The sequence below is a fragment of the Prinia subflava genome, chromosome 12 (assembly GCF_021018805.1).
Source record: "Prinia subflava isolate CZ2003 ecotype Zambia chromosome 12, Cam_Psub_1.2, whole genome shotgun sequence".
NCBI classification, from domain to species: domain Eukaryota; kingdom Metazoa; phylum Chordata; class Aves; order Passeriformes; family Cisticolidae; genus Prinia; species Prinia subflava.
The window spans coordinates 2,394,782-2,416,807 of NC_086258.1; the positions used below are offsets into that span (position 1 = coordinate 2,394,782).

Here is a 22,026-nt window from a genome sequence, read left to right on the forward strand (position 1 = left end):
GTCTGCTTTCCCTCCTCTCTCTCTCCCCCTTTTCATTTGCTCCACTGTGTTGCCTTTCCCCCACCCCTTCCCCATTTTCCCGCCTCAATCCGATCGGATTTCTGTGTCCTGGTGCTTTTCCTCCATCCCTGCGGTCCCAGCGGGCGCATCAGTTACACAGACATGTATGAGATGCTGAGACACATGTCCCCACCTCTAGGCCTTGGGAAGAAATGCCCAGCTCGTGTTGCCTATAAGGTAGAAAACCTCCCCAGGGACTCCTGCCCAACCACCAGCTTTTTGTGCCGTGGCTGCAGTGGGGTTTCTGTGGCATTGGTGTTGTTCTTCTGGACGTTTCTGGTGCTTTCTCTGCTTTCCAAGCAAGATTTTGGATTTTCTGATTTTTTTTTCTTTTTAATTTTATATATATATATATAATTTTTGGGGGTAACTTTTTTCTGGTCTTTGAAACTCTGGCACATCAGTTTGTCTTTCTAAGTATGTCTCTGCTCTCTCTGTCAGTGTTTCTCTCTCTTTTCTCTCATTCTGCTTCCATTTAGGTTAATTTGGGGAGGGACTGTGCTAATGAGCAAATTAGCCCCCATTAGATCCCCATTTTTCTTCCTGGAGCTCTTTGTCTCACTAACCCTTCGGTAGAATGTTGGTTTTTCCTCCTCCTAATTAGACTGGAGTAATTAGAGTAGGCAGTACAGTAGGAGTGAGCAAGCAATTAAACAGAGACAACACCAGAAGGGCTCCTTAAACACCCTCATGGAAGAAATGACTTTAACAGACAACATTTAGGACAAGGAGATGGAGAAATCACTCCAGCCTTTTGTTGATTTGGCAAAACTTTTTAATTGAGCCACCAGAATGAATTCTATCCCAAAGGCTGGGTGGAAATTCAGATGGAAATGGAGCAGACCCAGTTAAGACCAGGCTGCTCTCCCAAAAACTCTCAGGGTGCTTGGAAAGTTCCATTTCCAGGGTGATTCCTTGGAAGGTTCACCACTGAACCTCACAGTTTAGAGGGAGAGGTTGCTCAGAACCATTTATCTCTGTGTGATTGAGAACCCATCAAACCCAAAAGGATTTTTTTGGCTCTCGGTGTCACTCCAGCCACCCCCAAACCCCAAAACTCAGCCCAATGGATCCACATCACAACAGCCCCTCCTGTACTGAGGGATTTTTAACTGACACCAAATAAACCCAAGATTTTTGTGAAGAGGCTCAAGCTAGACCCAAACCTGAGTCTGATTCATTCAGGGCACGTAGCAGCAAGAAGAAATTCAGATGAATCTTCCTGCACAATCCTTCCTCAGCATGCCAGGATTTAAAATAATATGAAAACGAAACATAACCTTAAATCTCTCCAGTTACGTGGCTTTGCTGTATTTGATTTGTTTCTGGCCACCATAACTGAGCTTGAGGAAGCCAAATAGACCAGAGTTCCAGGTCTCAGCTATTTTATACATCAATTATCCACAGAAATCCAAGGATTTGCCACTTGTGAGTTTCCATTGGTTTAAGAGAGCTGTGTGCTGCTGAAAGGTGTTTGCAGGTGGGCAACCAGATCTGCTCTAGGGCTGCACCAGAAGGATAAAACTATTTTTTTCCCTAGATCTTGTAGAATTCAAAAAGAAAGAAAACAAAAGGGATAAAGATATCATTTAAATTAAATTAAGATTTTGGGCTGGTTTTCATAGCAGACTTTGTGCCCACAGGCATTTCTGCAGCCTGGCTTTTCTCTGAGAAAATCCTGATATCTCCTTTAATCTGTCTGTCCCTACAGAACAAACCAACAGAACCTGGATACATAGGAATGGCTTCTTTTTATAACCCACACCCCTGAATTTTTTAAAACATTGTTGATTTTTCCTCATCTCAGAAGAAACCTCTGGATTGTGTCTGTGTGTCACAAGCAGAGGCAGAGATGGGTTCAAGCAGCTCCAGTCTAGGTGAAAATCAGATTTCTCTGAGTTGGAGATGATCACATTCATTTCCCCCTTATCAAAGAGCCCTGAACTACAAAATAAGGATTTAAGATGAGATCGGGATTTTCCCCATGGATTAAAGCCACACTTTGGGCTGATCCCTCACCCAGTTATTGCTAAAATAAAATCAAACCCTCACTGGTTAGGACTGGATTTTGCTCCTTCCCTCCCCCACCTCTCTGTGCAGCACATCCATGGATTGGTGCTGGGCATCTTCCCCGGTGGCTGTGGTGGGATGTGGCACCCCCGCCCTGCTCCTGCCAGGTGTCCCCAATGGTGTCACCCAAGTGACATCACTCCCAAGGGATGGACACTGCAACCCCCTGGGCACTGACCCCTCCCCAGAGCCTGGAGAGGGACAAGGACCCCCTGCTCCTGCAGGTGCAGCTCAGTCAGTGCCAACAGCAGCCAGGGCTTTGTCCCTGCCCTATTTTCACCCTCTCCCTCTGATTTTTAAAACCCCTGACTGTTCTGTCCAGCAAAACTTCTTTTGCCCCACATATCCCCCCTTTTTCTTTCCATGTCTACTTTCCCCAGTCCTCTTCAGAGGTTTTGTGTGTTTTCCCCATGTCTTTGTTGCCTTCTCAGTCTGTCCACACTGGTTTTTGTTTGGATTTTCCCCTCTTTGCAGCCTCCTTGGCTGCTGTCCTTCCTTTCTGCTGTTTTCTGGTTCCCCTTTCTCAGCTGTTCTCCTTGGTCAGCCTGACCAGCCTCTGCAGTTCCGTGTGCGTGGCTTTGCTGCTTCCCGAGGCGCATGGATCCTCGGGATGCGCGGGCACCAGGGAGCTCTATCCTGCACTGGGCTGGGGGGAACAGGCTGGGAACCCCAAATTCCTGCGTGCAGTTCTGGGCCACTCACAGTGAGAAGGGCATAGAGGGGCTGGGGCGTGTCCAGGGAAGGGAATGGAGCTGGGGAAGGAGCCCCAGGAGAGGCTGAGGGAGCTGGAAAGGGGCTCAGCCTGGAGAAAAGGAGGCTCAGGGGGGACCTGACAGGAGGGGACAGCCGGGGGGGTCAGGCTCTGGGAACAGGGAACAGGGACAGGAGGAGAGGGAACGGCCTCAGACTGGGCCAGGGGAGATTTAGATTGGACAGCAGGAATTTCTTCACAGAAAAGGTTTTCAAGCCCTGGAAGAGGCTGCCCAGGGTGGAATCTCCACCCCTGGAGGGATTTAAAACCCTACAGATGTGGATGTGGCACTTGGGGACATGGGTCAGTGGTGGCCTTGCAGAGTCTGGACTCGATAATCCTGGAGGTTTTCTCCATCCTAAACGATTCTGTGATTCCATGAATTTTAGTCGTTTCTATCCCAGCAGATGAAAAGGGGGAAGAAAACCTCTTTGACTTCACTCTGGTGTGTTAGGATTTGCTCCCTGGCCTTGTCCATGGCAGAGGGTGGGACTGGGTGAGCTTTGAGTCCTTCCCACCCATCCTGGGGCTCTGTGATTCCTGGGATGATCTCAGAGCTAGGCTGCTCCACCAGGACACAGCCAGAGGGATGAAGGCATGGAGACCCTCTCCAAAGCCAGCAGAATTAAACCAGACTAGAATCGTTCCAACTAGGTCGGGGTGAATTATTCATAGCAAATAATTTATTCACCAAACTCGACCTCATTTCCCACAGCAGCGCTCCATTGTCCCAAATTTATTCCCGCCTGGGGATCGTTCCCAGAGCAGTTCCTGTCCCAGAGGCTGATGGGGTGCTCTTAATAATTCAAATTCGTCAGGGTGCCAGTAGTTTTCCAGGCACTGTGTGCGCCTCTTCCTGCTGCCTCTGGATAAATGTGCCAGGGAAGAGAATTTAGGGTACAGCAACTTTTTCTGGGCTAGGCTGGGAGCCAGCAGGACACCTTTGATCCCGGGATGAATTTTCCCCCTATTCCTCCAACACTTTCCCCTCCTTCTGGGCCATTGTCCAAGGAGCTCCTGAGCGGAGCTGAAAGGGAATTTATTCCTGTCACACAGATTTGGTTCCTTGTTAGCGCTGCCTTTGTTAATTGGCGATTAAAGCAACGACGGGGCCGCCTCCCGACCGCGCCCGGACCCCGCGCACCGAGCGCTGCCTCCCGACCCCGCCTGTAATCAGCCCCTCGTTATCAGCGCTGCGCTAATTAGGAGACTCCGGAGACAGCGGCGCGGCTCCTGCCTCCGGGGCCCTCTCCTGCGGAGGCATTAACGAGCTCCAAATCCGCCTAATTAAAACGCGGGGCTGCGGGAGGGATCCCCACGCGCGGCCGGAGAGCGGAGCGGGGACTCCACCTGCTGCCGGCCCGGAGCGAGCGGGCACGGGCACGGGCACGGGCACGGCTGCCGGCTCCTGGCCCGGCAGGGCACCTGCGAGGGATTTCCGCCTTTTTTTCCTGCTGCCCATCACGAATTCCAATTCCCATCACTAATTCCAGTCACCCGAGCGCCCCAGGGTTGTGGGTGGCTATTCCCGGCGCATCCCGAGTGATGCCACGTTCTTTATCAGCGCAGGGAAGAGGCAGCAGGCTGCTAAAAATTCCTTCTGGGCTTCAGAAAGATGGGAAGTTATCCAAATTAGAGATGGGGTTTTTTTCCTCTTTGTTTTGGGTCAGTTATTTTTGTTGGGATTTTTTGGTTGGTTGTTGAATCCTCCCCCCTTTCCCCCCCCTTTTGTACTTGAGATTTTCTCTTCTAGCTTAGTTGAGGATGAAAATCAGAAGTTCTTGATTGAATTTTTCAAGGAGAAATTTTGGGTCAAGCAGAATATTTTGAGTTTGAGCAATGTTACCAGTTTCAGTTGGATTCCTTTTAAATGGACCTTTTAGAAATGGAGAAGAATTAAATACATATAAAATTAGAAAGTAGCCTGGTAAGGCTTGAAATTTCACGCTCTGCACGAGGAGCTATTTTTTTGTATAAGGTTATTTTGTAATACTGAAAGGGAAAAAAATAATTTAACTTTTTGTTTGCAGTTTCAGCCTTTTGACTGCATTTCTGGCATTGGGAAAATGCACCAGACAATGTTCAAGGATCAAATCCCTCCTGGCTGTGCCAGTGCCTGGCTGATTCCCTGGCTCCTCTGGGTGCCCACGGGGATTTGGGACATTGATTTGGGGTGTGGAGTGAGCAGTGTCTCACCCAGCCCCTCCCTCAGCACCCCAGCCCTGGTGGCAAAGCTATTTTGGATCTAAATGAATCAATTCTTTTCTTCCAACTGCTCCATCCTCAGCGGGAACTCTCCAGACGTGCCAGATACTCATTTAAAGAATAGATTTTCTCAAGCCAGGGGCCTCCACAAAGGAATTTTCCCTGCTTTTGGGAGGATCTTGTGTGGCTTTAGCTGAGGCCTGTTGCCTTTGGCTGCTGCAGGTTCTGAGGCATTTCTCTCTTATTTTATGGATTTTTGTGGCCAAGAAATGGGCAGCTGGAAGGTGCAGCCTGCAGCTCACCTTGGTAGGGCAAGAACTCCTCAAGTGCTGTCCAAAGGGAGGTGAATCCCAGTTTGCCACCCCGAGGGGACACACGGACTCCTCCCGGCACAGCTTCCCTGTCCTGAGCTGCCCATCCCTGAGGAACAACTCAAACCCCCCTTTCTGCTCCTTGCTGGGTTCTCAGGTTGGGAATTCCAATCTCCTGGAGGTGTCTGAGTTACCTGTTTGACCAGTTTGGATACTGGGATGGAGAAAATGGCAGTGCAGAGGGAAATGCAGGAAGGAGGGGGGTAGGGAGAGACTCTTCCAGGTGCCTGTTTGCAGCAAAATGTGGGATTTGCTCAGCCAGACTTCCAAAAGTGGGAATCCCTTGGAAAATCTTCCTCTAAATCCTCTGTCCCTGGCTGAAACTGAGGAGGAAAGCCCTGCTCTGGACAGCTGTGGGTGGCCCAAGTTCTGCACCTGTATCCTTTGGGAATTCAGCTGGGGAGACCTAAGGTGTGCCAGTCACAATGTGATTTTTGGTGGTGGTTTTTGTGAGGATAGAGCTCTCCTGTGGGGAATTATTCCTCATTTGCCTGTTCTTCACTTCCATGCATCTTCTTTCTGTCTGCATCCCTTAACTCTCCCACTCCGGGGGGATTCTGGGGCTCTGTGATTGCTGACTGCGGGCTCTCATTGATGGTTTTTTGTAGCTTTTTGTGTGCTGAGGGCAGAATCGGAATTGAATCCTGTTTCATTTGACATGAGTGAACAGAAAAAGCCCTGTGGTGTTGCCAGCACATGATACTGTCACTGAGTGGAAGGGGAGGAAAGGCTGGACTTTGATTTCCCTGTCTGTGAGGCTGGGCAGACACAGAATAACCTCTGGGCATGCTGTGAGGGAGGTCTGGCAGATCACAGTGCTTTGTCCCAGATTTTAGGTGGCAGGGACGTTGTTACAGTGGTGTGTTCTTCCTGCAGGATGCAGTGAGAAACTGAAAATGTGTAAATGGATAAACAAGGAGGTCTCAGCTCCTCTGAGCAGATTTTACACTGGACCAGCACTTTGTGCCCTTTGGCTGCTCATGTCAGCACCAACAAGTGTCCCCTGGAGGGAATTGTCTCCTTGGCTGACAGAAGGTGCCAGGGTTGGGTTCTGCATTCTCTGAGGGCATGGAAGTGTCCAGGGCCAGGGTGGATGGGGCTTGGAGCAACCTGGGATAGGGAAAGGTGTCTGCCCATGGCAGGACATGGAATGAGATGAGTTTTAAGGTCTTTTCCACCTTGAACCAGTTTGGGATTGTAAGGCAGCTCAGTCCACAGCTCTCAGAAGTTGGAAGTTGAAGCTGAAAGATTCTCTAAGCAGGGGGAAAACCTGGCCAAGTCTTCATGCCCCGGCTGGGGCTTGCTTTGGGGGAAACACAGGAGCAGCAATCAGGGCTCCCACTGAGCCCTCACTTTGCCTGAGGCTCCAGCAGGTCCCTGCTCTCACCTGCACCTCCTTTCCCTCACCAGCAGGAAAATGCCCACAGCAGAGGAGTTTCTGCTGCAGATCTTCCCCAGGGCAGCACAGAGGCTGCACCAAAATCTGCATCTCTGAAACAGTGCCAGGCTTGTGCCCACTGCTGCAGCACCCACAGCATGGTCCTGTGCAGCTGGCCTCACTACTATCAGCATTTTGGGGCTGTTGTTCAACACACAGGAGGTTTCTGGGCAGACAGAGGGATCTGAATAACAGCCCGAGCAGCTTTCAGATGGGGATGAAATTGTCTCCCCAGCAAAGGGACCAGGCCAAGCTGCCCCTGGGGTTTTGAGGCTGTGCTCAGGCAGATCAACACCCAGGGACTTCCCTGGGTTTCAAATCCCTCTGGAGAACAGAAACACCGAGGCTTGTCTGATACAGGGCCATACAGGGATGTTTTCAAGCAGCTCCTGAAAGCTGAGGAATCATCAGGCTGCTGAAGGAGAATTCCATCCTCTGAAAGTGTGCTGAGGTTATCAGCAAGGCTTGGAGCAAGGACCTGCTCTGCTGCCAGCAGGTCAAAGCTTTCCAAAGCAATTTCAGGAGCTTCCTGCTTAGGACAGTGATGGATTTGCCCTGCCAGAGGTGATGGGGAATGACTTGCTCACAGCTCTGAAGATCTTGGAAAATACTGATCCTGAGGGGTGGTTCCATGTTTGGATTGAAGAACAGGGTGGGAATTACAATCCTGCCCATGTTAATCCGGCCTCTCCTCTCTGGGAAGGTGTGGATGGAGCCGTGCAGCTCAGTCACTGAGACAGGAGCCAGAATCCAGGTGTCCCCAGCAGGAAGGACATTGCCACCTTTACCTGTCACCAACCACTCCACGCTGTCCTGGGGTGCTTAAGCCACATTCCAGGGCTCAGCAGCTGTTCCCAAGTGTGCTTCAGGCTGGGACCAAATTACATCATCCCAGCCCCCTCCAGGGATGGCACGGCTCCTGCACAAAGCCCTCACACTGTCATTGTCACTGCAGGTGCCTTCCTCACACCCTGCCCCCAGCAAGGACAGCTGGAGAGGCACGGCCACGCTCGGGATGGAGCTGCAGCCTCGGGTGGCAGATGCAAACCTTCCATCATCTTACTTCAGTCAGCAGTACCAGGCCCCTTTTTTTGTCCTGTTTTAGGATTTAGGTGAAGGATTTAGTGAGGCCAGCTGGTGTAGGAAAGGGTGGAGGAGGTGGATTTATGGTTTTTATCTCCTCAGCACGCTGCTTTGGCAGGTGGGACAGGTATGACATGTCTGGATGCTGCAGACAGCCCTGGAGACAGCCAGGCAATGGGATGAGAGCCTCCCACCTTTGGGGAGAACCCTGTAGGATTGCAGTGCAATGCTGGCAAATCACTCCTCAAACCACTGGAGTTCCACCCCAAACCCGCTCCTGGACAGGAGCTGACATCCATGTGCAGAAGAATTTCAGCTCAGCACACAAAAAGTTCCTCCCTGTTTGTATTTTGGGTATTTTGGGGGTTCAGAGAGGGGCGGGTGAGGGTGGGGGGAGGACTCCTGGCCCCTGCTCACAGCCAGCCCTGTCTGTCCCCAGCGCCTGGTGAGGATGAACATGCCCATCTCTGCCGAGGATTTAACCGTGCACTTCACCTCCACGCTGATGGCCCTGATCCGCACGGCCCTGGAGATCAAACTGGCCTCAGGTGAGAGGGAGGGGGGCTGGGTCACCTGGGGATGCAGCAAAGACACCAAGGGCAGCTCAGCTCCTTGGAATCCCCTGTGACTGTGGCATGGTCCCACAGGGATTAGGGAATCTGAACTCTCCTCTAGGTGTGGATTTCATTATGGTGCAGGTTTCCTCTATGTGGAAAAAAACCCAAAACAGCAGCAATAAGAGACCAATGCCCTGCCTGGCCTCTTCCAGAGCTTTTCCCCAGCTTTGTCAGCCTCCAGCCTGTGCCTTGCAGTATGGCAGAGCATTTTCTGCCATCTGAGCACCAGAAAACCAGGAGAAAATTACAGGTTTTGAGAGCACATTGGCTCAAGGCCCAGCTCTTGACCCCCAGATGCGCTTGGTTGGCCAGAGCAAGGTGCCAGGAACGCCAAGGGCACAGACTGACCCCTGGCCATCCACTGAACAGTTTGACTAAATCCTTGTGGGTCCCATCCAGCTCAGAGTTCAGTGAAATCTGGGCTTGCTGGCCTCCCAAAACCGTGGAAATTGTGTCCCAGGTGGGAATCCGATCTCCCCAGTGCCTTCCCATGCCAAGACCTGAGACAAGGGAGCTTGGGGACAAGGACGGGGGAGAAGACAGAGGGGTCCTGAGCATCCCTGTGCCTTTGGGATGGCAATGAAATGTGGGAAACTTTGCCCATCACTGGGAGGAGAGGCCAGGCCAGTCCTGCTTGCTGGGAATCAGAAAAGAGCTTGGACCCCTCTGAGCTATTCCAGCCCTTCCTCCGTGGGTGCTCCATGCTGGCAGCAAGGCAGGAACGCCGAGGGCCCTGAAGCACATTCCGCCTTGAGATAAAATGTAATTACTGAAGTGGTTAATCAGGCGTTTGCTCGCCTCCCAATTAAACTTTGCAGTGTAATAAAATGCACAGGCCTTTTCTCTGGGTCGTTACCCCATTTCATCAGCCTGGCTGCGGTCACAGTCAAGGCACGCCGGCCCTAAGCACTCTTACACCTAATTTAAAAGTTAACAGGAGGTAACAACGCCCTCAGGAGCAGGGGGCAAGGCAGGGTTAGGCTGTTGCGCTTTCCTATGGAGTCTTAGGCCAGTGCAAACATCTGAGTTCAGCTCCTCCCTCCTATGCTGCTTAAACTTTGCCTTTGATGCTTTGGGGAGGCATTGCTGGAAGAAGACAAAATGTTGAGGTGCCTGAGGCTCCCCAAAGGAGTGGGATCAAGACAAGGATCAGACACACGTTTCTGCAGATGCTTTTAGGACTTCCTGTGACTTTAGGAGCCAGCACCTTATTTCGGGAGTAACTCCTAGATAAAGATGATGAGAGTTTGTTTAATTTTCAGTTTCTGGTTACCTGTCAGCCTTTTTCAACTGGGAAAGCTCCCCCCACACATTTGAAAACTGGAAGGGAGCCAGAGAGGAGAGCCCAGCTGATACCCCGGATTATTTCTGTGGTTTAGCTCTGCTCTGGGGTGTGAGGTTCTGACCTGTTTTGTTGTTATGAGCTCTCTTTGACTAGGTTTCATGTGCTGCATTTAATTGAGTCTTTAGTGCGCTTAACAGGCCCTTAATAAACCTCCCTAATGAGTTCCCGTGTGGCAGTTCAAACCGCGGTGTAACAGAGTACCTAGAAGCCTGCTCCCCTCACTCTGCTCTTAGAAAAATAATCTCTGTCACTCAGATGAACTCCTTAATTGCCTGCTGTGTGGGGAATTCAGCTGGGAGCTGGCCTGGGGCTCACCCAGCTTTAATCACTTTCGCTGTGTGCATTTAGGGCCGGCTTTGGCCCTTGGGACAGAGCTGCTGGCTCTGGCTCTGCCCTGCCTTGGGGTGCAGCTGCTGGGGCAGAGCTCTGGACTCGGGTGTCATTGCCAGGGATTTCGAGAAGGGTTGGTGGCAGAGGGTTTGTAATCCATCAGGACTTGCTCAGGGGAGTGTGAGTTAGAGGATCTTTAAAGTCTTTTCCAGCCCAAACCAGTCTGTGATTGTGGGATTTTGTGATCCCGGTCCTTTGCATCCCACCTGGGAGGTGCTGCTGCCTCCATGGGTGCTCCCCAAAGGAAGAGGCGCCTGCAGTTATATGGAATAAATCTGAGCTCAAATTTAGGTCCCAGGTCACTGCTCAGGGTCCCCAGGGCGAGGCAAGGATGGTTCTGCTGAGTTCCTGCACTCCTGTCACGGAGAATTCATGGATTCCCTGGGCAGGGAAGGGCTCTGCTGGCTCACCCTTCCCAAGGAATGGGAAGAGGGGATGCCAGCAGTGGGATGTGCTGCCAGGGCAGGGCCTCACTCCTCTCCCTCTCCCCCTGGCTGCAGGCGGTGTGAAGCAGCACCAGTGCGATGCTGAGCTGAGGAAGGAGATCTCCCTGGTCTGGCCCAACCTGTCCCAGAAGACTCTGGATTTGCTGGTGCCTCCTCACAAACGTAAGTGCTTCAAGCACTGGGTCCATCCCAGACACCCAGGAACCCCAGATCAGGTTTGTCCCTCCTCCTCTGCTCTGTCCAACCCCAGATCAGGTTTTTGTCTTCTCATCTGCCCTGTCCAACCCTAGATTAGGTTTTTCTCTCCTCCTCTGCTCTCTCCAACCTCAGATTAGGTTTTTCCCTCCTCGCCTGCTCTGCCCCAAGCCCCACCCAGGTCACCTGGAGGGTGCAGCAGGGACACCCAGGGTAGCTGATCTCCCTGCAGCCTCTGTGCTGCCCTGGCTCTGTCACACAGGGACTGGGGACGCTGAGCTCACCTCTACGCATGGACTGTATTGTGCTGTAGGAGATTTCCTGTGCACAGAAAAACCCAAATCCCAGACAGTGCCCAGAAGAGACCAATGCCCTGTGGCTCTTCCAGAGCTTTTCCCCAGCTCTGTCAGCCTCCAGCCTGTGCCTTGCAGGGTGGGAGAGCAATTTCTGCAATCTGAGCTCCAGAAAAATGGGGGGAAGAAAAGTTAAAGCTTGCTGAGGGCTGAGAGAATCAGATGTGAGGTTAAAGGCCTTTGGTGATGTCCTGGGTAAAAGTGCTGAGAAAATGGGAAGTTTGCTGTAATCTTGATTAGCTCTGGATTCCTGATTGAGAAGCAGTGTAGAGTAATTAAAGCATTCTTAATTAGGAAAAATGAGGGAACTGAGGAGGTGCAAATCAGTGGGTAGTGACTGCTGAAGTCTTTCCCTCCCCTCCTGATTCTGATATATCTGCTGCTCCAGTTCTTTTTTCCATGGTGAGTGCTCCAGTGCTGGGCAGGGAAGGGCTGCCCCATGGCTCTGAGAGTGAAAAAATCCACCTGGAAAAATGAACTATTCCTTAAATGTACATTAGCCCATTATACCCCATTTATTGTAGTTCAGAGAAGCAGGAGGAAGGCTGACTGTGGGTCTGGGATGAATTTAGGAATTCTCTCAGCAATGCTGACGATGCCACTGAGTTTTCCTGCCTGGTTTTTCCTTCACAATCCCTGTGTTTGCCAGAGAGAGCTCCAAAAGGCAAGGCAGCAACAGGCAAAGAGTTGAAGAATCTGTTGTAACCTTTTCTTTTCTTTTCTTTTTTTTTTTTCTTTCCCCTACTTTTCTGTGTCCGTTTTGCCTCATTATTCTCATGTTGCTTTCTTCCTCTCCCTGTTTTTCACACCCATTTGCTGTTATTCCTCATTCCTGTCTTCTCCTCATCCTTGGAATGTCTCTGCTGTGGTTTTCCCATGTTCTGGCAGCTGATGAAATGACTGTGGGGAAGGTCTACGCAGCCCTGATGATATTTGACTTCTACAAGCAGAATAAGAACAGCAGGGAGCAAGTCCAGCCCCCCGGGGGCTTGTGCCAGGTACAAAAGGGGTCTTTCCATCCTTCCTCTAGGGCAGCTGTAACAAGAATCACCAGAAGGATTCATCCAGAAGGTCTGGCTGCTCCTCCAAACAGGGTTTAAAAATGCTGGCTCAAAAATGGAAATCTCTCCTGCAAGTCTCTCTCAAAAAATATTTTTAAAAAATCATTATAGTTGCCTTTTCCAGTAAAGAAAGATCTTTTCCAAAAAAATGACAACTGATCTTGGAAAGTCTAAATGCTGTGTTTAAAAATGACCTAGGGTGTGGGGAACACCAAAAGATTTCCTTGGGACACTAAAGGATTATTGAAAGCTGCTGATAGTTTGACTATAGAAGGCTTAAGGTATTTTTGAAAATGGGAATTATTCAAAGTCATTTTGGCTCTAATAGGTTTGAAGTTTTTTGCAAATTCTAGAAAGTATTTTCACACAAGTGGCATTGAAAGCCCAACTCTTTCCAGCAGAACAAACAGCTGTTGTTTTTAGGATGAGCATCCAGCTGATCTCCAACACAGAATGGAAATCTGTCCCACATGTGGGTGGCTACAACAGATCCATCCAGAGCCATTGGAATTGCACAGCCCCTCTGGCCACATCCATGGGGGAATCCCCTTCTTTTAGTCCCTGGACAAAAGAATGGTGACTGGGAGAGCATTTGGAGGGAAGGGGGATTGCAGCAGGACTTGGGAGAGCATTCAGAGAAAAGGGGGATTGCAGCAGGACTTGGGAGAGCATTCAGAGAAAAGGGGATTGCAGCAGGACTTGACTTGTACCAGGTGTCCCTCAGAGCGTCTCTGAGCTGTGCACAGCCTGGGGTGGCCTTTCTGCTGTCCCAGGGGGGACAAGTGGAGTTTTTGTGGAGTAGGAAAAGCCCTGCAGCCCATCCCAGCTCTGACAACCTTCCCTTGTGCTTGGCAGCCCGGGCCAGTGTCCCTCTTCCACCCCCTGAAGGCCACCCTGGAGCAGACACAGCCTGCGACCTTCAGCAACGCCAAGGCCTTCCTGCGCCAGAAGAGCTCGGCCTCGCTCAACAACGGGGGAGCCCTGTGAGTACCCCTGACCCTCCAGAGCCCCACACCTTGGGGGACACCCCACCCACCCCTGACCCTCCAGAGCCCCACACCTTGGGGGACACCCCAACCACCCCTGACCCTCCAGAGCCCCACACCTTGGGGGACACCTCACCCACCCCTGACCCTCCAGAGCCCCACACCTTGGGGGGAACCCCACCCCTGACCCCGCCAGAGCCCCACACCTTGGGGGACACCCCACCCACCACTGCTGCTCCAGTGGCTCTGGTGACACCAAAGCTCTCTTGGTTTGGAAAGACCAAGGTGTCTGCCAGAGAAAGCTGGAGCTTCCCTTGGAATGGAGAATGTGAACCGCCCCCTCTGAATTGTTATAATTTTGAAATTAAGGGGCTTTCAGGCAAAGATAATAGGATATAACAGGATATTATTATGGGATAACAGGAATAACAGTTCTTTAGTAGAAATATTAAAAATTAAAATGTAGTAGTACAAAAAAGCAAACAAACAAAAAAAGAAAACACTGACAGGGTCAGAGCACAGCCTGACACCCTGTTGGTCAGAGTGTTGGTAGCAGTCCAGTTCAGTCCTCCTGGAATGATGGATGTGGTTCTGTTGGAGCAGAGATGATCCTGTAGGATGGTGTAGTTTCCTCTGAAGGTCCAATGGTGGTGAGAAGTTTTGCTCAGTTTTCCTCTGGGAATGCAGTGCACCCAGGCTGTGCTGGTGTATTTGACTCTCTGCCTTGTGTATTCCCACACTGCTGTTCTGAATCCCAGGGTTTATCCAGGTGGGAATGCTGGGCTCCTCCCCTGGGTGCAGCATCTCCCATGGATGATGGAATTGGATCAGCCCTGCAGTGAGCCTGGATGGCCCATGGACAGCAGAGATCCCCTGGAGGGAGGATGGGTCCTGGAAGGGATAAAGAATGCTGCCACAGCTGGTTTGAACAGCTGGCCATTAACAGAACACACCCACCCCTCCCCCCCAGAGCTATGAGGGATGGGTCATGGATGAGATAAAGAAAAACACGTCCCCAAACGGTGTCAATAGATGGCAAATAGAACACACACTGCTGGTTACATCTTGCACTGCAACCCAAGACAAAGGCCAGCAGCCCTTTCTCACCATGGCTGGGACAATTCCTGCTGGTGGCTCTGCTCTCACTGTGTTTATCCCCATGCTGGTGGCATTGGGATCTCGGTGTTTCCTTCATGAATCCTCACTGGAGAGCTTCCCAGTGTGAGTTTGCTCATGGGAATTTGGGACCGTTGCAAAACAACCAATCAAACCCCACTTACCATCCCAGCAGTGAGGTTTTGGGAGGCCAAAGATCCTTGGGAATAAATTCATGCTTGAGCTTGTGGCACTGGGCAACAGCAAGTGCTTGACACAACACAGTTTGTCTCTTTGGGAAATTATCCCTTCACAGAGAGCTTTCCAGACAGTCCTAGTGACAGTCATCCCTAATCAATTCTCCATTTCCTGCTGCAGTTGATTTTCCTCTGGATCATGAGCACTATGGATTTTTAGTGACAGATAGCTGAGGTTTAAACATCCCAAATAATCCTGATGGGGAAACCAACACCAGACTCAACAGCTGCTGAAGGGATTTCAGCATGGTTGAAGGGTTTGACCAGTGTCCAGCTGGTCCTGCACACAAAATCAGCCTGAATTCTCAAATTCTTCATTGTCCATCAGGAATTAAGTGGCAGAACTTGTTTTCCTTAATTACTGAAAAAAAGTCATGGTTGGTTTGATTTCCTTGTTCTCATGGGACCTTCAGGCTCTTACAGGGGAAGAACCCAGGGGACCTTAGAGCTTCACCAGGCACTGTGCCCATCCTGCAGCTGATTTTCATACATGAAACCCCAAAGGGTGTTTGAGTTGGTTTGCTAAATTCTGCAAAATCTCTTTGCAAAAGAATGACTCTTTTTCCCTCTCTTCCTTCGACAGGCCACCCCCAGAGGGAGGGATCAAAGAGTCCAGTTCCTGGGGGACCCAGCGCACCCAGGACGTGTTCTATGAAACCAGGAGCCCAGCTTTTGAGCGAGGCCACTCCGAGGAGATCCCCATCGAGAGGGTGAGCAGATGGGGGGCAGGTGGGAAGGGGGAGGTGCAGATTTTGGAGCTGGGGGAGGACCTGAGAAATTTAGGAAAATGTTTCAAAATAGCAGGTGAAGACAGGGTGAGATGCAGGAGGTTTTAGAGGTGTGGTAGAACTCCAGGAATTTAAGAAAATGCTTAGAAAAACCCGGTGAAGATGGGATGAGATGCAGGAAATTTTAGAACTGTGGTAGAATTTGGGCAATTTTAGAAAACACTTAGAAAAAACAGGTGAAGACAGGGTGAGGTACAAGAGATTTTAAAGCCGTGGTGGAATTTCAGAAGTTTTAGAAAGTGTTTAGAAAAAAACAGGTGAAGACAGGGGGTCCTCCATGAGCAGGAGATTTGTCCCTTGAGGCAAGCATTGTTCTGTCTCTTGTTTGCTTGAGCATTGTGGAGAACCCCCAAACCTGGCAGCTCCCACAGCCTGATCTAGACAGGCTTTTCCTGGAATTCTGCCTTGCTGCCATAGGTTACCTGAGGCTTTCTCTTCCCATTTCCCAATGATCCCAGCTCAGGTGAGGGGTTTCCAGTCAGGATGACCTGAGGGGTTTCCCAGGTCACAGCTGGAGCTCCTGGCTGGTAGAAGAACTCATCCCACTGGTTATGGGATGTCCTTGCTGAGGACAGAGTAACCTCAGCACTCCACAGCTCTTCAGTTGCTCTTTCCCACACCAGCATCTCTTCCCAGTCTAATCAAGCTTCAGGAAGCTGATGGTGGCTTCAAAGCTGATGCTCCTGTTCTTGCTACTGAAACCATTCCATGTTTTGATCAGGTGGTAGAAATGAAGGAGATCAGCCCCACAGTTGCCAACGGAGAGCCCCAGCCAGGCCTGGAGAGCCAGGGCCGGGCGGCCTCCATGCCACGCCTGGCTGCAGAAACCCAGGTGAGAGATGGGGACTGGGCCGTGGGACACCGAGAGGGCCAAGATCTCAGTATCTTCACTCTGATTGTCAGGGGTTGGAATTGGCTTGGGAATATTGGTTTTAAAAGATGTGGAGACAGGAATCCAGGCGTTGTGCTGGGATGGCTGGGGTCCCCTGCAGGGTCTGTCCAGGTGTCCCCTGCAGGGTCTGTCCAGGTGTCCCCTGCAGGGTCTGTCCAGGTGTCCCCTGCAGGGTCTGTCCAGGTGTTCCCTGCAGGGTGTGACCAGGGTTCCCTGCAGGGGTGGCAGCTGTCCTGTGCAGTCACAGCACTGTCCCCAGTTCTGCTCCTCCCTGTTTGCAGCAAAAAGCAGCCCAGGATGATCCCTCTGGCTGGGCCACCCAAGCGTGTCCCTATTTGGGGACAAGGCCATTTGCGGACTGTATTCCTGGAAGGCACATTTCCCAGGAGTTGTGTGTTGTCTATCCAGCCAGCCAAGCCATGTCCCTGTGCCCTGTCCTTACAAAAAGCTGGAGATGTGCTGTGACACACTTAGGTGGGTGCAGCAGGCACCAGGGAGCTGTGCCTGGAAGCTGCACTGGGACACTGAGTGTGCTCCCTGTTTTTTCCTGTACTGTGACCTTGGCCAGTCATTTGATGTTGAGGATTTCCCTTGTTGATTTAACTCATTTGTAAAAGAAACCTCACTAGAGTTGACTTTCACATCAACTTGTGGGCGCTCCTTAGTGTGTAGGATGTCACTGATCATTTTTGACCATTTCACGCATTCTCTGCTGTTTGTCCCTGGTACTGCCCAGCCACCATCCTGCCTCCTGTGTCACAACATCTCACCACTCGTGTGCTGCCTCATTCCCAGGGCCTGATTCACAGCCAGGAGGGAGCAGCCTGGCCTTGGGCTCTGTTTCTGTGGCTCTCTGTGGGGAGCAGAGTGTGAAGGGTCTGCTGCTCCCCAGAGTGAAACCCTGTGTTGTGCACTCACAGCAACAGCTCCAACAGATGGAATTGTTGTGTCAAAGTGCTGGAGCTGCCCCTCTCCAGCCAGAGGATCTCCCACCTGGCTCCAGAAACTGCAGCCTGTGTGTGAGCCTGGGATTCTCTGAATTATCAGCACTCCTCCCTGTGCTTAATAAAAGCAACAGCCCACAAAGCAAAGCCTTTCCCCTTCCCAGAAACTGTCCTTTAGCCTAGACCACAGGTAGCCTCTTCCCTTCCTTGGCAGTGCAGCTGGCAGAGCCTTCCCCTGGGAATCTCCTCTCCATGGCAGTCAGGTATTTGCAGGAGTGTCCCTGACTGTCACCAGCAGGGCTTGTGTCCCCAGGGTGTCACTGTCCCTCGAGCCACGCCTGCTTGTGAATCAGGCCCGCAATCTCAGATCTAACCTCATTAAATGATACAATGCTCAGTGGTTGTAGCTTGGGTGAATAACTGATGTCCTTTCTGTGTGTGTCTCCCCCTCCATGCCCCCCACCCTCCCTCTCACGTGCTGCTCTGCCCCTCCCCAAACTTTGAGTTCTTTCTAACTCTTATTTGCAATGCTTTCTGTTCCTGGACGCCTCCCTTTCTGTTTGCCTCTCTGTTTTTATGTTCCACTTATTTAAAACCACCCTCTTCCTGTGTTTCCACCCTCCCTCTCTGCTGTCCTGCCCTCATCCCCTCCCTCCCTGGTGGTCATCGTGTCTGCTGCACGTCTGATGTCTGACACTGGCTGTACTGTGGGGCTGCTTCCAATAATGTCCCTCACCTTGTCCGAATTGTTTGCAGAGGAGCAAAGCACGGTCACCTGGGAGTTACCTGGCAGTATGTAGTTCGCACTAAATTGTATCCTATTAAATTCACCTTAAGAATTAATTAACCTTCCTTTAACCCTTGACTTTTCTCCCCTCTCATCTGGAGTCGCGCCGGCGCAGCCGCTCTCTCTCTTCCCACTTTTCCCTCGATCCACGGCTGCACGATGCTCGCTCTGGTAGCAGGGGCTGGGTGGGTGGTTTGCCTGGTTTTTTTTATTATTATTTGTTTATTTTCATGCTTCGTTGCTCAGGAATTTAGGCAGGGAAAACAGTCGGGTTGTTAATGAAGAAGCAATTAGGAGCTCCCTGCGGGGTGCATGCAGTCTCCCGAGGCTTTTTGGGAGCCTGTTCCTCCCAAAGCAAGAGCATTGCCAGGATTTCTGGAAAAGGGATTGATTGCTTTGCCACTGATTCGTGTCAGTGGGACTTCTGTCCCTGGAATAAGCATAGAAGCAGGACCAAAGCCCAAAAAGAAATGTTCATTTCTTGTCAATCTATCTGGTTTTGGGTTGATGGGGGTTTTTTGGGTTTTTTTGGGTTTTTTTTTCTTTTCTTTTTTTGTTTTGTTTTGTTTTGTTTGAGGTTTTTTGCTTTGTGTTGTTTGGGTTTTTTTTAATTTTGTGGGTTTTGTTAGGGTTTTTTTGGTGAGTTTTTTGGTGGGTTTTTTGGGGGATTTTTTTGCGGGGGAGGGGTTGAGTTTTTCTGTTGTTTTCTTCCTGGTAGCCCCTGTGTGGATTTTGAAAATCTAGACGTGTTTTGAGTGGGGAATACTTTCACTTCCCCTATTTTTTGCCCATCAGACTGTCCAGTTTACAGCCCCCCACCTTCCCTTAGCTGCAGGTTCAGCACTAAACAAGGACAGGTACCAAGCTCCTGAGGATAATTTCTTACCCACACAAATGAGGGCCACAAGAGGGGACACAAAACCAGCCCAGCGTGATCCTGCTGACGGAATTGGTGCTTCCAGGGCCACACTGCAGGCTGTGCTGGGCTCCCTCATCCCAGCCCTGTGCCTCTGATAAACCTTCCAGCACCAGGATCCTAAATGCCTTCAGTGGGAAGCACCAAAATGTGGGAAGCTGCCCAGATCGTGCCTTTACACCCAGGATAATCTGCCCTCAGGGGGAGGGAGAGTGGTTTTTCCACTCAAAATAATGAGGAGAGCTGTGAAACAATTGGCTTTGCCTTGGGTAAATATCACAGGGAAGCAGAGATGTGGATTTTGGGATAAGCAAACAAAAAAAGAGCAGACAGGAAAAATAATACAGAGCTCTTAGGAAAGGTTACAGTGAGCAGAGTAAATGTTCTGTGAGAGCTGTTCTTGGAGGCACTTATTGGATTGAGAATTCAAACAAGGGTAAGGCTGAGGGACTGGGAACATCCTGAATTTTACTGTGAGCTGGAGCGCTGTGCTCTGAGGTCTCTGCTCTGGCACACAGCTCGGATGCAGTGACAGAACCTGAGAAGCATCAGAGGATGGATGAGGTGGTGTCTGCACACAGACCCGGCCAGAGGCCAGCAGAGGAGGAAATGTGGGAACTGTCCCTGTTTTCTGAGCTTCATCCCTGGGCAGAGGGAAGGCAGAGGCTGTGAGGGGAGCTGTCCTGCAGGACACTTGTCTGGGGTTCTGCAGAGCCTTTGTAAGGCTTTGTACCTGAAGGGAAGGGAGCAGGGTCTGGAGCTGTCAGAGCAGGGTCTGGAGCTGGCACTGGGAGGGGGTCCAGCAATGCTGTTACAGCTCTCAGTGCCCAGATGTTTGGACACAAACTTTTAAAAACAGCAATAGCAAACCCAGGTATTCCTTTCTGGAGATGTCCTGGTGGGGTTGCAGGATGTACACACTATCCTTGCCCCAGACAAAGGGCTACAGGGAGCGATGCTGGGACAAGAGAGGTTTAAATGATGAGAGTGGTGTTCACTGCAGGGAGATGGAAGGAATTTCCTGGATGCTTGGCCTGTACCTTGCCCTGATTCCTGATTTTTTTCCCCCCTCCCTGTGGTGCTCAGCAATGCTACCTGCTTTCCTCTTTGGAGCTGCTTTGGGATGCAGGCCCTGGAGCAGCTGTGGGTGTTGGAGGATTCCCCTTGTGAGGCGCTTGGCTGCTGCTCTGCCCCGTGTCCCTGCTGAGCTCCGCGCTGGGTGTGCTGTCAGTGCTGCCTCTGCTCCCTCGGCCCTGTGGACTGGCACTCGGAGCTCACATTCACTCCCCAAATTTCCCTCTCAGTCCACATCCCACAAATCCTCCCGCCCGTTCCTGTTGTCTCCAATAAACCATTTTCTCTCCTCCCCGTCCTTGCCCCTCTCTCTCGCTGTTTAACCCCTCCATGCCGGGACGCAGGCGGCCGAGCGGGGCGCGGCGCCTCCCCTCACCCCGCTGCGTGTCCCTGCCTGTTCCCCGCAGCCCATCCCGGACACGAGCCCCATGAAGCGCTCGGTCTCCACGCTGGCCCCGCAGCGCCCTCACGCCATGCACCTCTACGAGTACTCCCTGGAGCGGATGCCTCCGGAGCAGGGCCACCACCACCACCACCACCGCTGCCACCGGCGGAAAGAGAAGAAGCAGAAGTCCCTGGATAGGGCCGCCCATCACTTGGCGGATGGACAAGCTGGTGAGTGCTTTGCCAAGGAGGATTTGTCCCTGGGAGGTCAGGCAGGAGATGTATATCCCTGGATCTCCCCTGTCTCTCTCTGTTCAGGTGGGGTTTGGGGTCCTGCCTGCGTGGAAGGACCTCCCCACCCCACACACGCTGGTGACCCCTTACCCGACGTTCCCCTTTCAGTTGCCCAGTCCGGAGAGTCTTCTTCCAAGGACAAGAAGCACGAGCGTGGCCGCTCCCAGGAGAGGAAGCAGCACTCCTCCTCCTCCTCCGAAAAGCAGCGCTTCTACTCCTGCGACCGCTACGGCAGCCGGGACCGTGCCCAGCCCAAATCTGCTGACCAGAGCAGGCCCACCTCCCCCAACGGGGGCCCCGAGCACGGCCCACACAGACAGGTGAGGACAGGCAGGGTGGGGAAACGGCCCTGAGGTCTGCCAGGCATTTGTGCACCTTTTCCGTGTTAGAGCAGGTGGAAAGAGGAAGGAGGGTCAGGCAGTTGCAGATAAAGCATTAAGGTCCTGTTTGGGGCCTCAGATCAAGGTTGGAAAAATCCTCCAAGTCCAAGCTGTGCCCAATCCCACCTTGTCACTGCCCACAGCACTCAGTGCCATGTCCAGGCCTTCCTTGGACACCTCCAGGGGTGGGGACTCCAAACGTCCGTGGGCAGCCCCTTCCAATGCCTGACCACGCTTTTCAGGAAGAAATTCCTCCTGATGTCCAGCCTGAACCTCCCCTGGCCCAGCCTGAGGCTGTTTTCTCTTGTCCTATTTCCTGTTATGTGGGAGCACAGCCCGACCCCTACCTGACTCCATGCCTCTGTCAGGGAGTTGTAGAAACCAAGAGGGTCCTCCCTGAGCCTCCTTTTCTGCAGGCTAAAATTTAGTTCTCTTTTCTTTTGTAATTGTGGGGTGCTCAGGCCCTTGGGAGAAGGTGGGCAGCTTCCCTGGATGCTGGATTATTGTTGGTCCCTGGGAGAGGCAGAACCATCAGTGACTGACAGCCTGACAAGCCCGATGGGTTGATAGGAAAGAAAAAGTGCTCTTTAAAAATTAAAGGTCTGGTTTCAAAATGTTAGGTTGGGAAAGGCTGAGGGATTGTCCAATGCACTCATGTCCTGCCTTGGGAGAATGTAAACAGAAATGGGAAGACAGGGGCCCTTTCCTCTCACTCGTGGCATTTGTGTAAATTACTGCAGCTTAGTTCACTCTCACAAGGCATTATTAGCAACCTAGGAACCTGCCAGACTCTTCTACCACTCCAAAATCAAGTGTGTAATATTAAAGACGACAATGTGGATGC

The 22,026-nt window shown here is 51.5% G+C and overlaps 1 protein-coding gene across 2 annotated transcripts in view; it reads left to right on the forward strand.

The window, feature by feature from the left end:
* Nucleotides 1-22,026, forward strand: part of CACNA1B (calcium voltage-gated channel subunit alpha1 B) — a 296,467-nt gene that overhangs the window by 268,937 nt on the left and 5,504 nt on the right. Inside the window, exons 39-47 of one of the 2 annotated variants that reach the window (XM_063409328.1) lie at nucleotides 141-237; nucleotides 8,418-8,526; nucleotides 10,831-10,938; nucleotides 12,213-12,322; nucleotides 13,241-13,368; nucleotides 15,307-15,433; nucleotides 16,233-16,343; nucleotides 20,532-20,739; nucleotides 20,911-21,122. In XM_063409328.1, coding sequence (XP_063265398.1) covers nucleotides 141-237; nucleotides 8,418-8,526; nucleotides 10,831-10,938; nucleotides 12,213-12,322; nucleotides 13,241-13,368; nucleotides 15,307-15,433; nucleotides 16,233-16,343; nucleotides 20,532-20,739; nucleotides 20,911-21,122 — 1,210 coding nt within the window. Of the gene's footprint in view, nucleotides 1-140; nucleotides 238-8,417; nucleotides 8,527-10,830; nucleotides 10,939-12,212; nucleotides 12,323-13,240; nucleotides 13,369-15,306; nucleotides 15,434-16,232; nucleotides 16,344-18,103; nucleotides 18,140-20,531; nucleotides 20,740-20,910; nucleotides 21,123-22,026 lie in introns of both variants that reach the window. The other variant, XM_063409330.1, reaches the window with a different exon arrangement.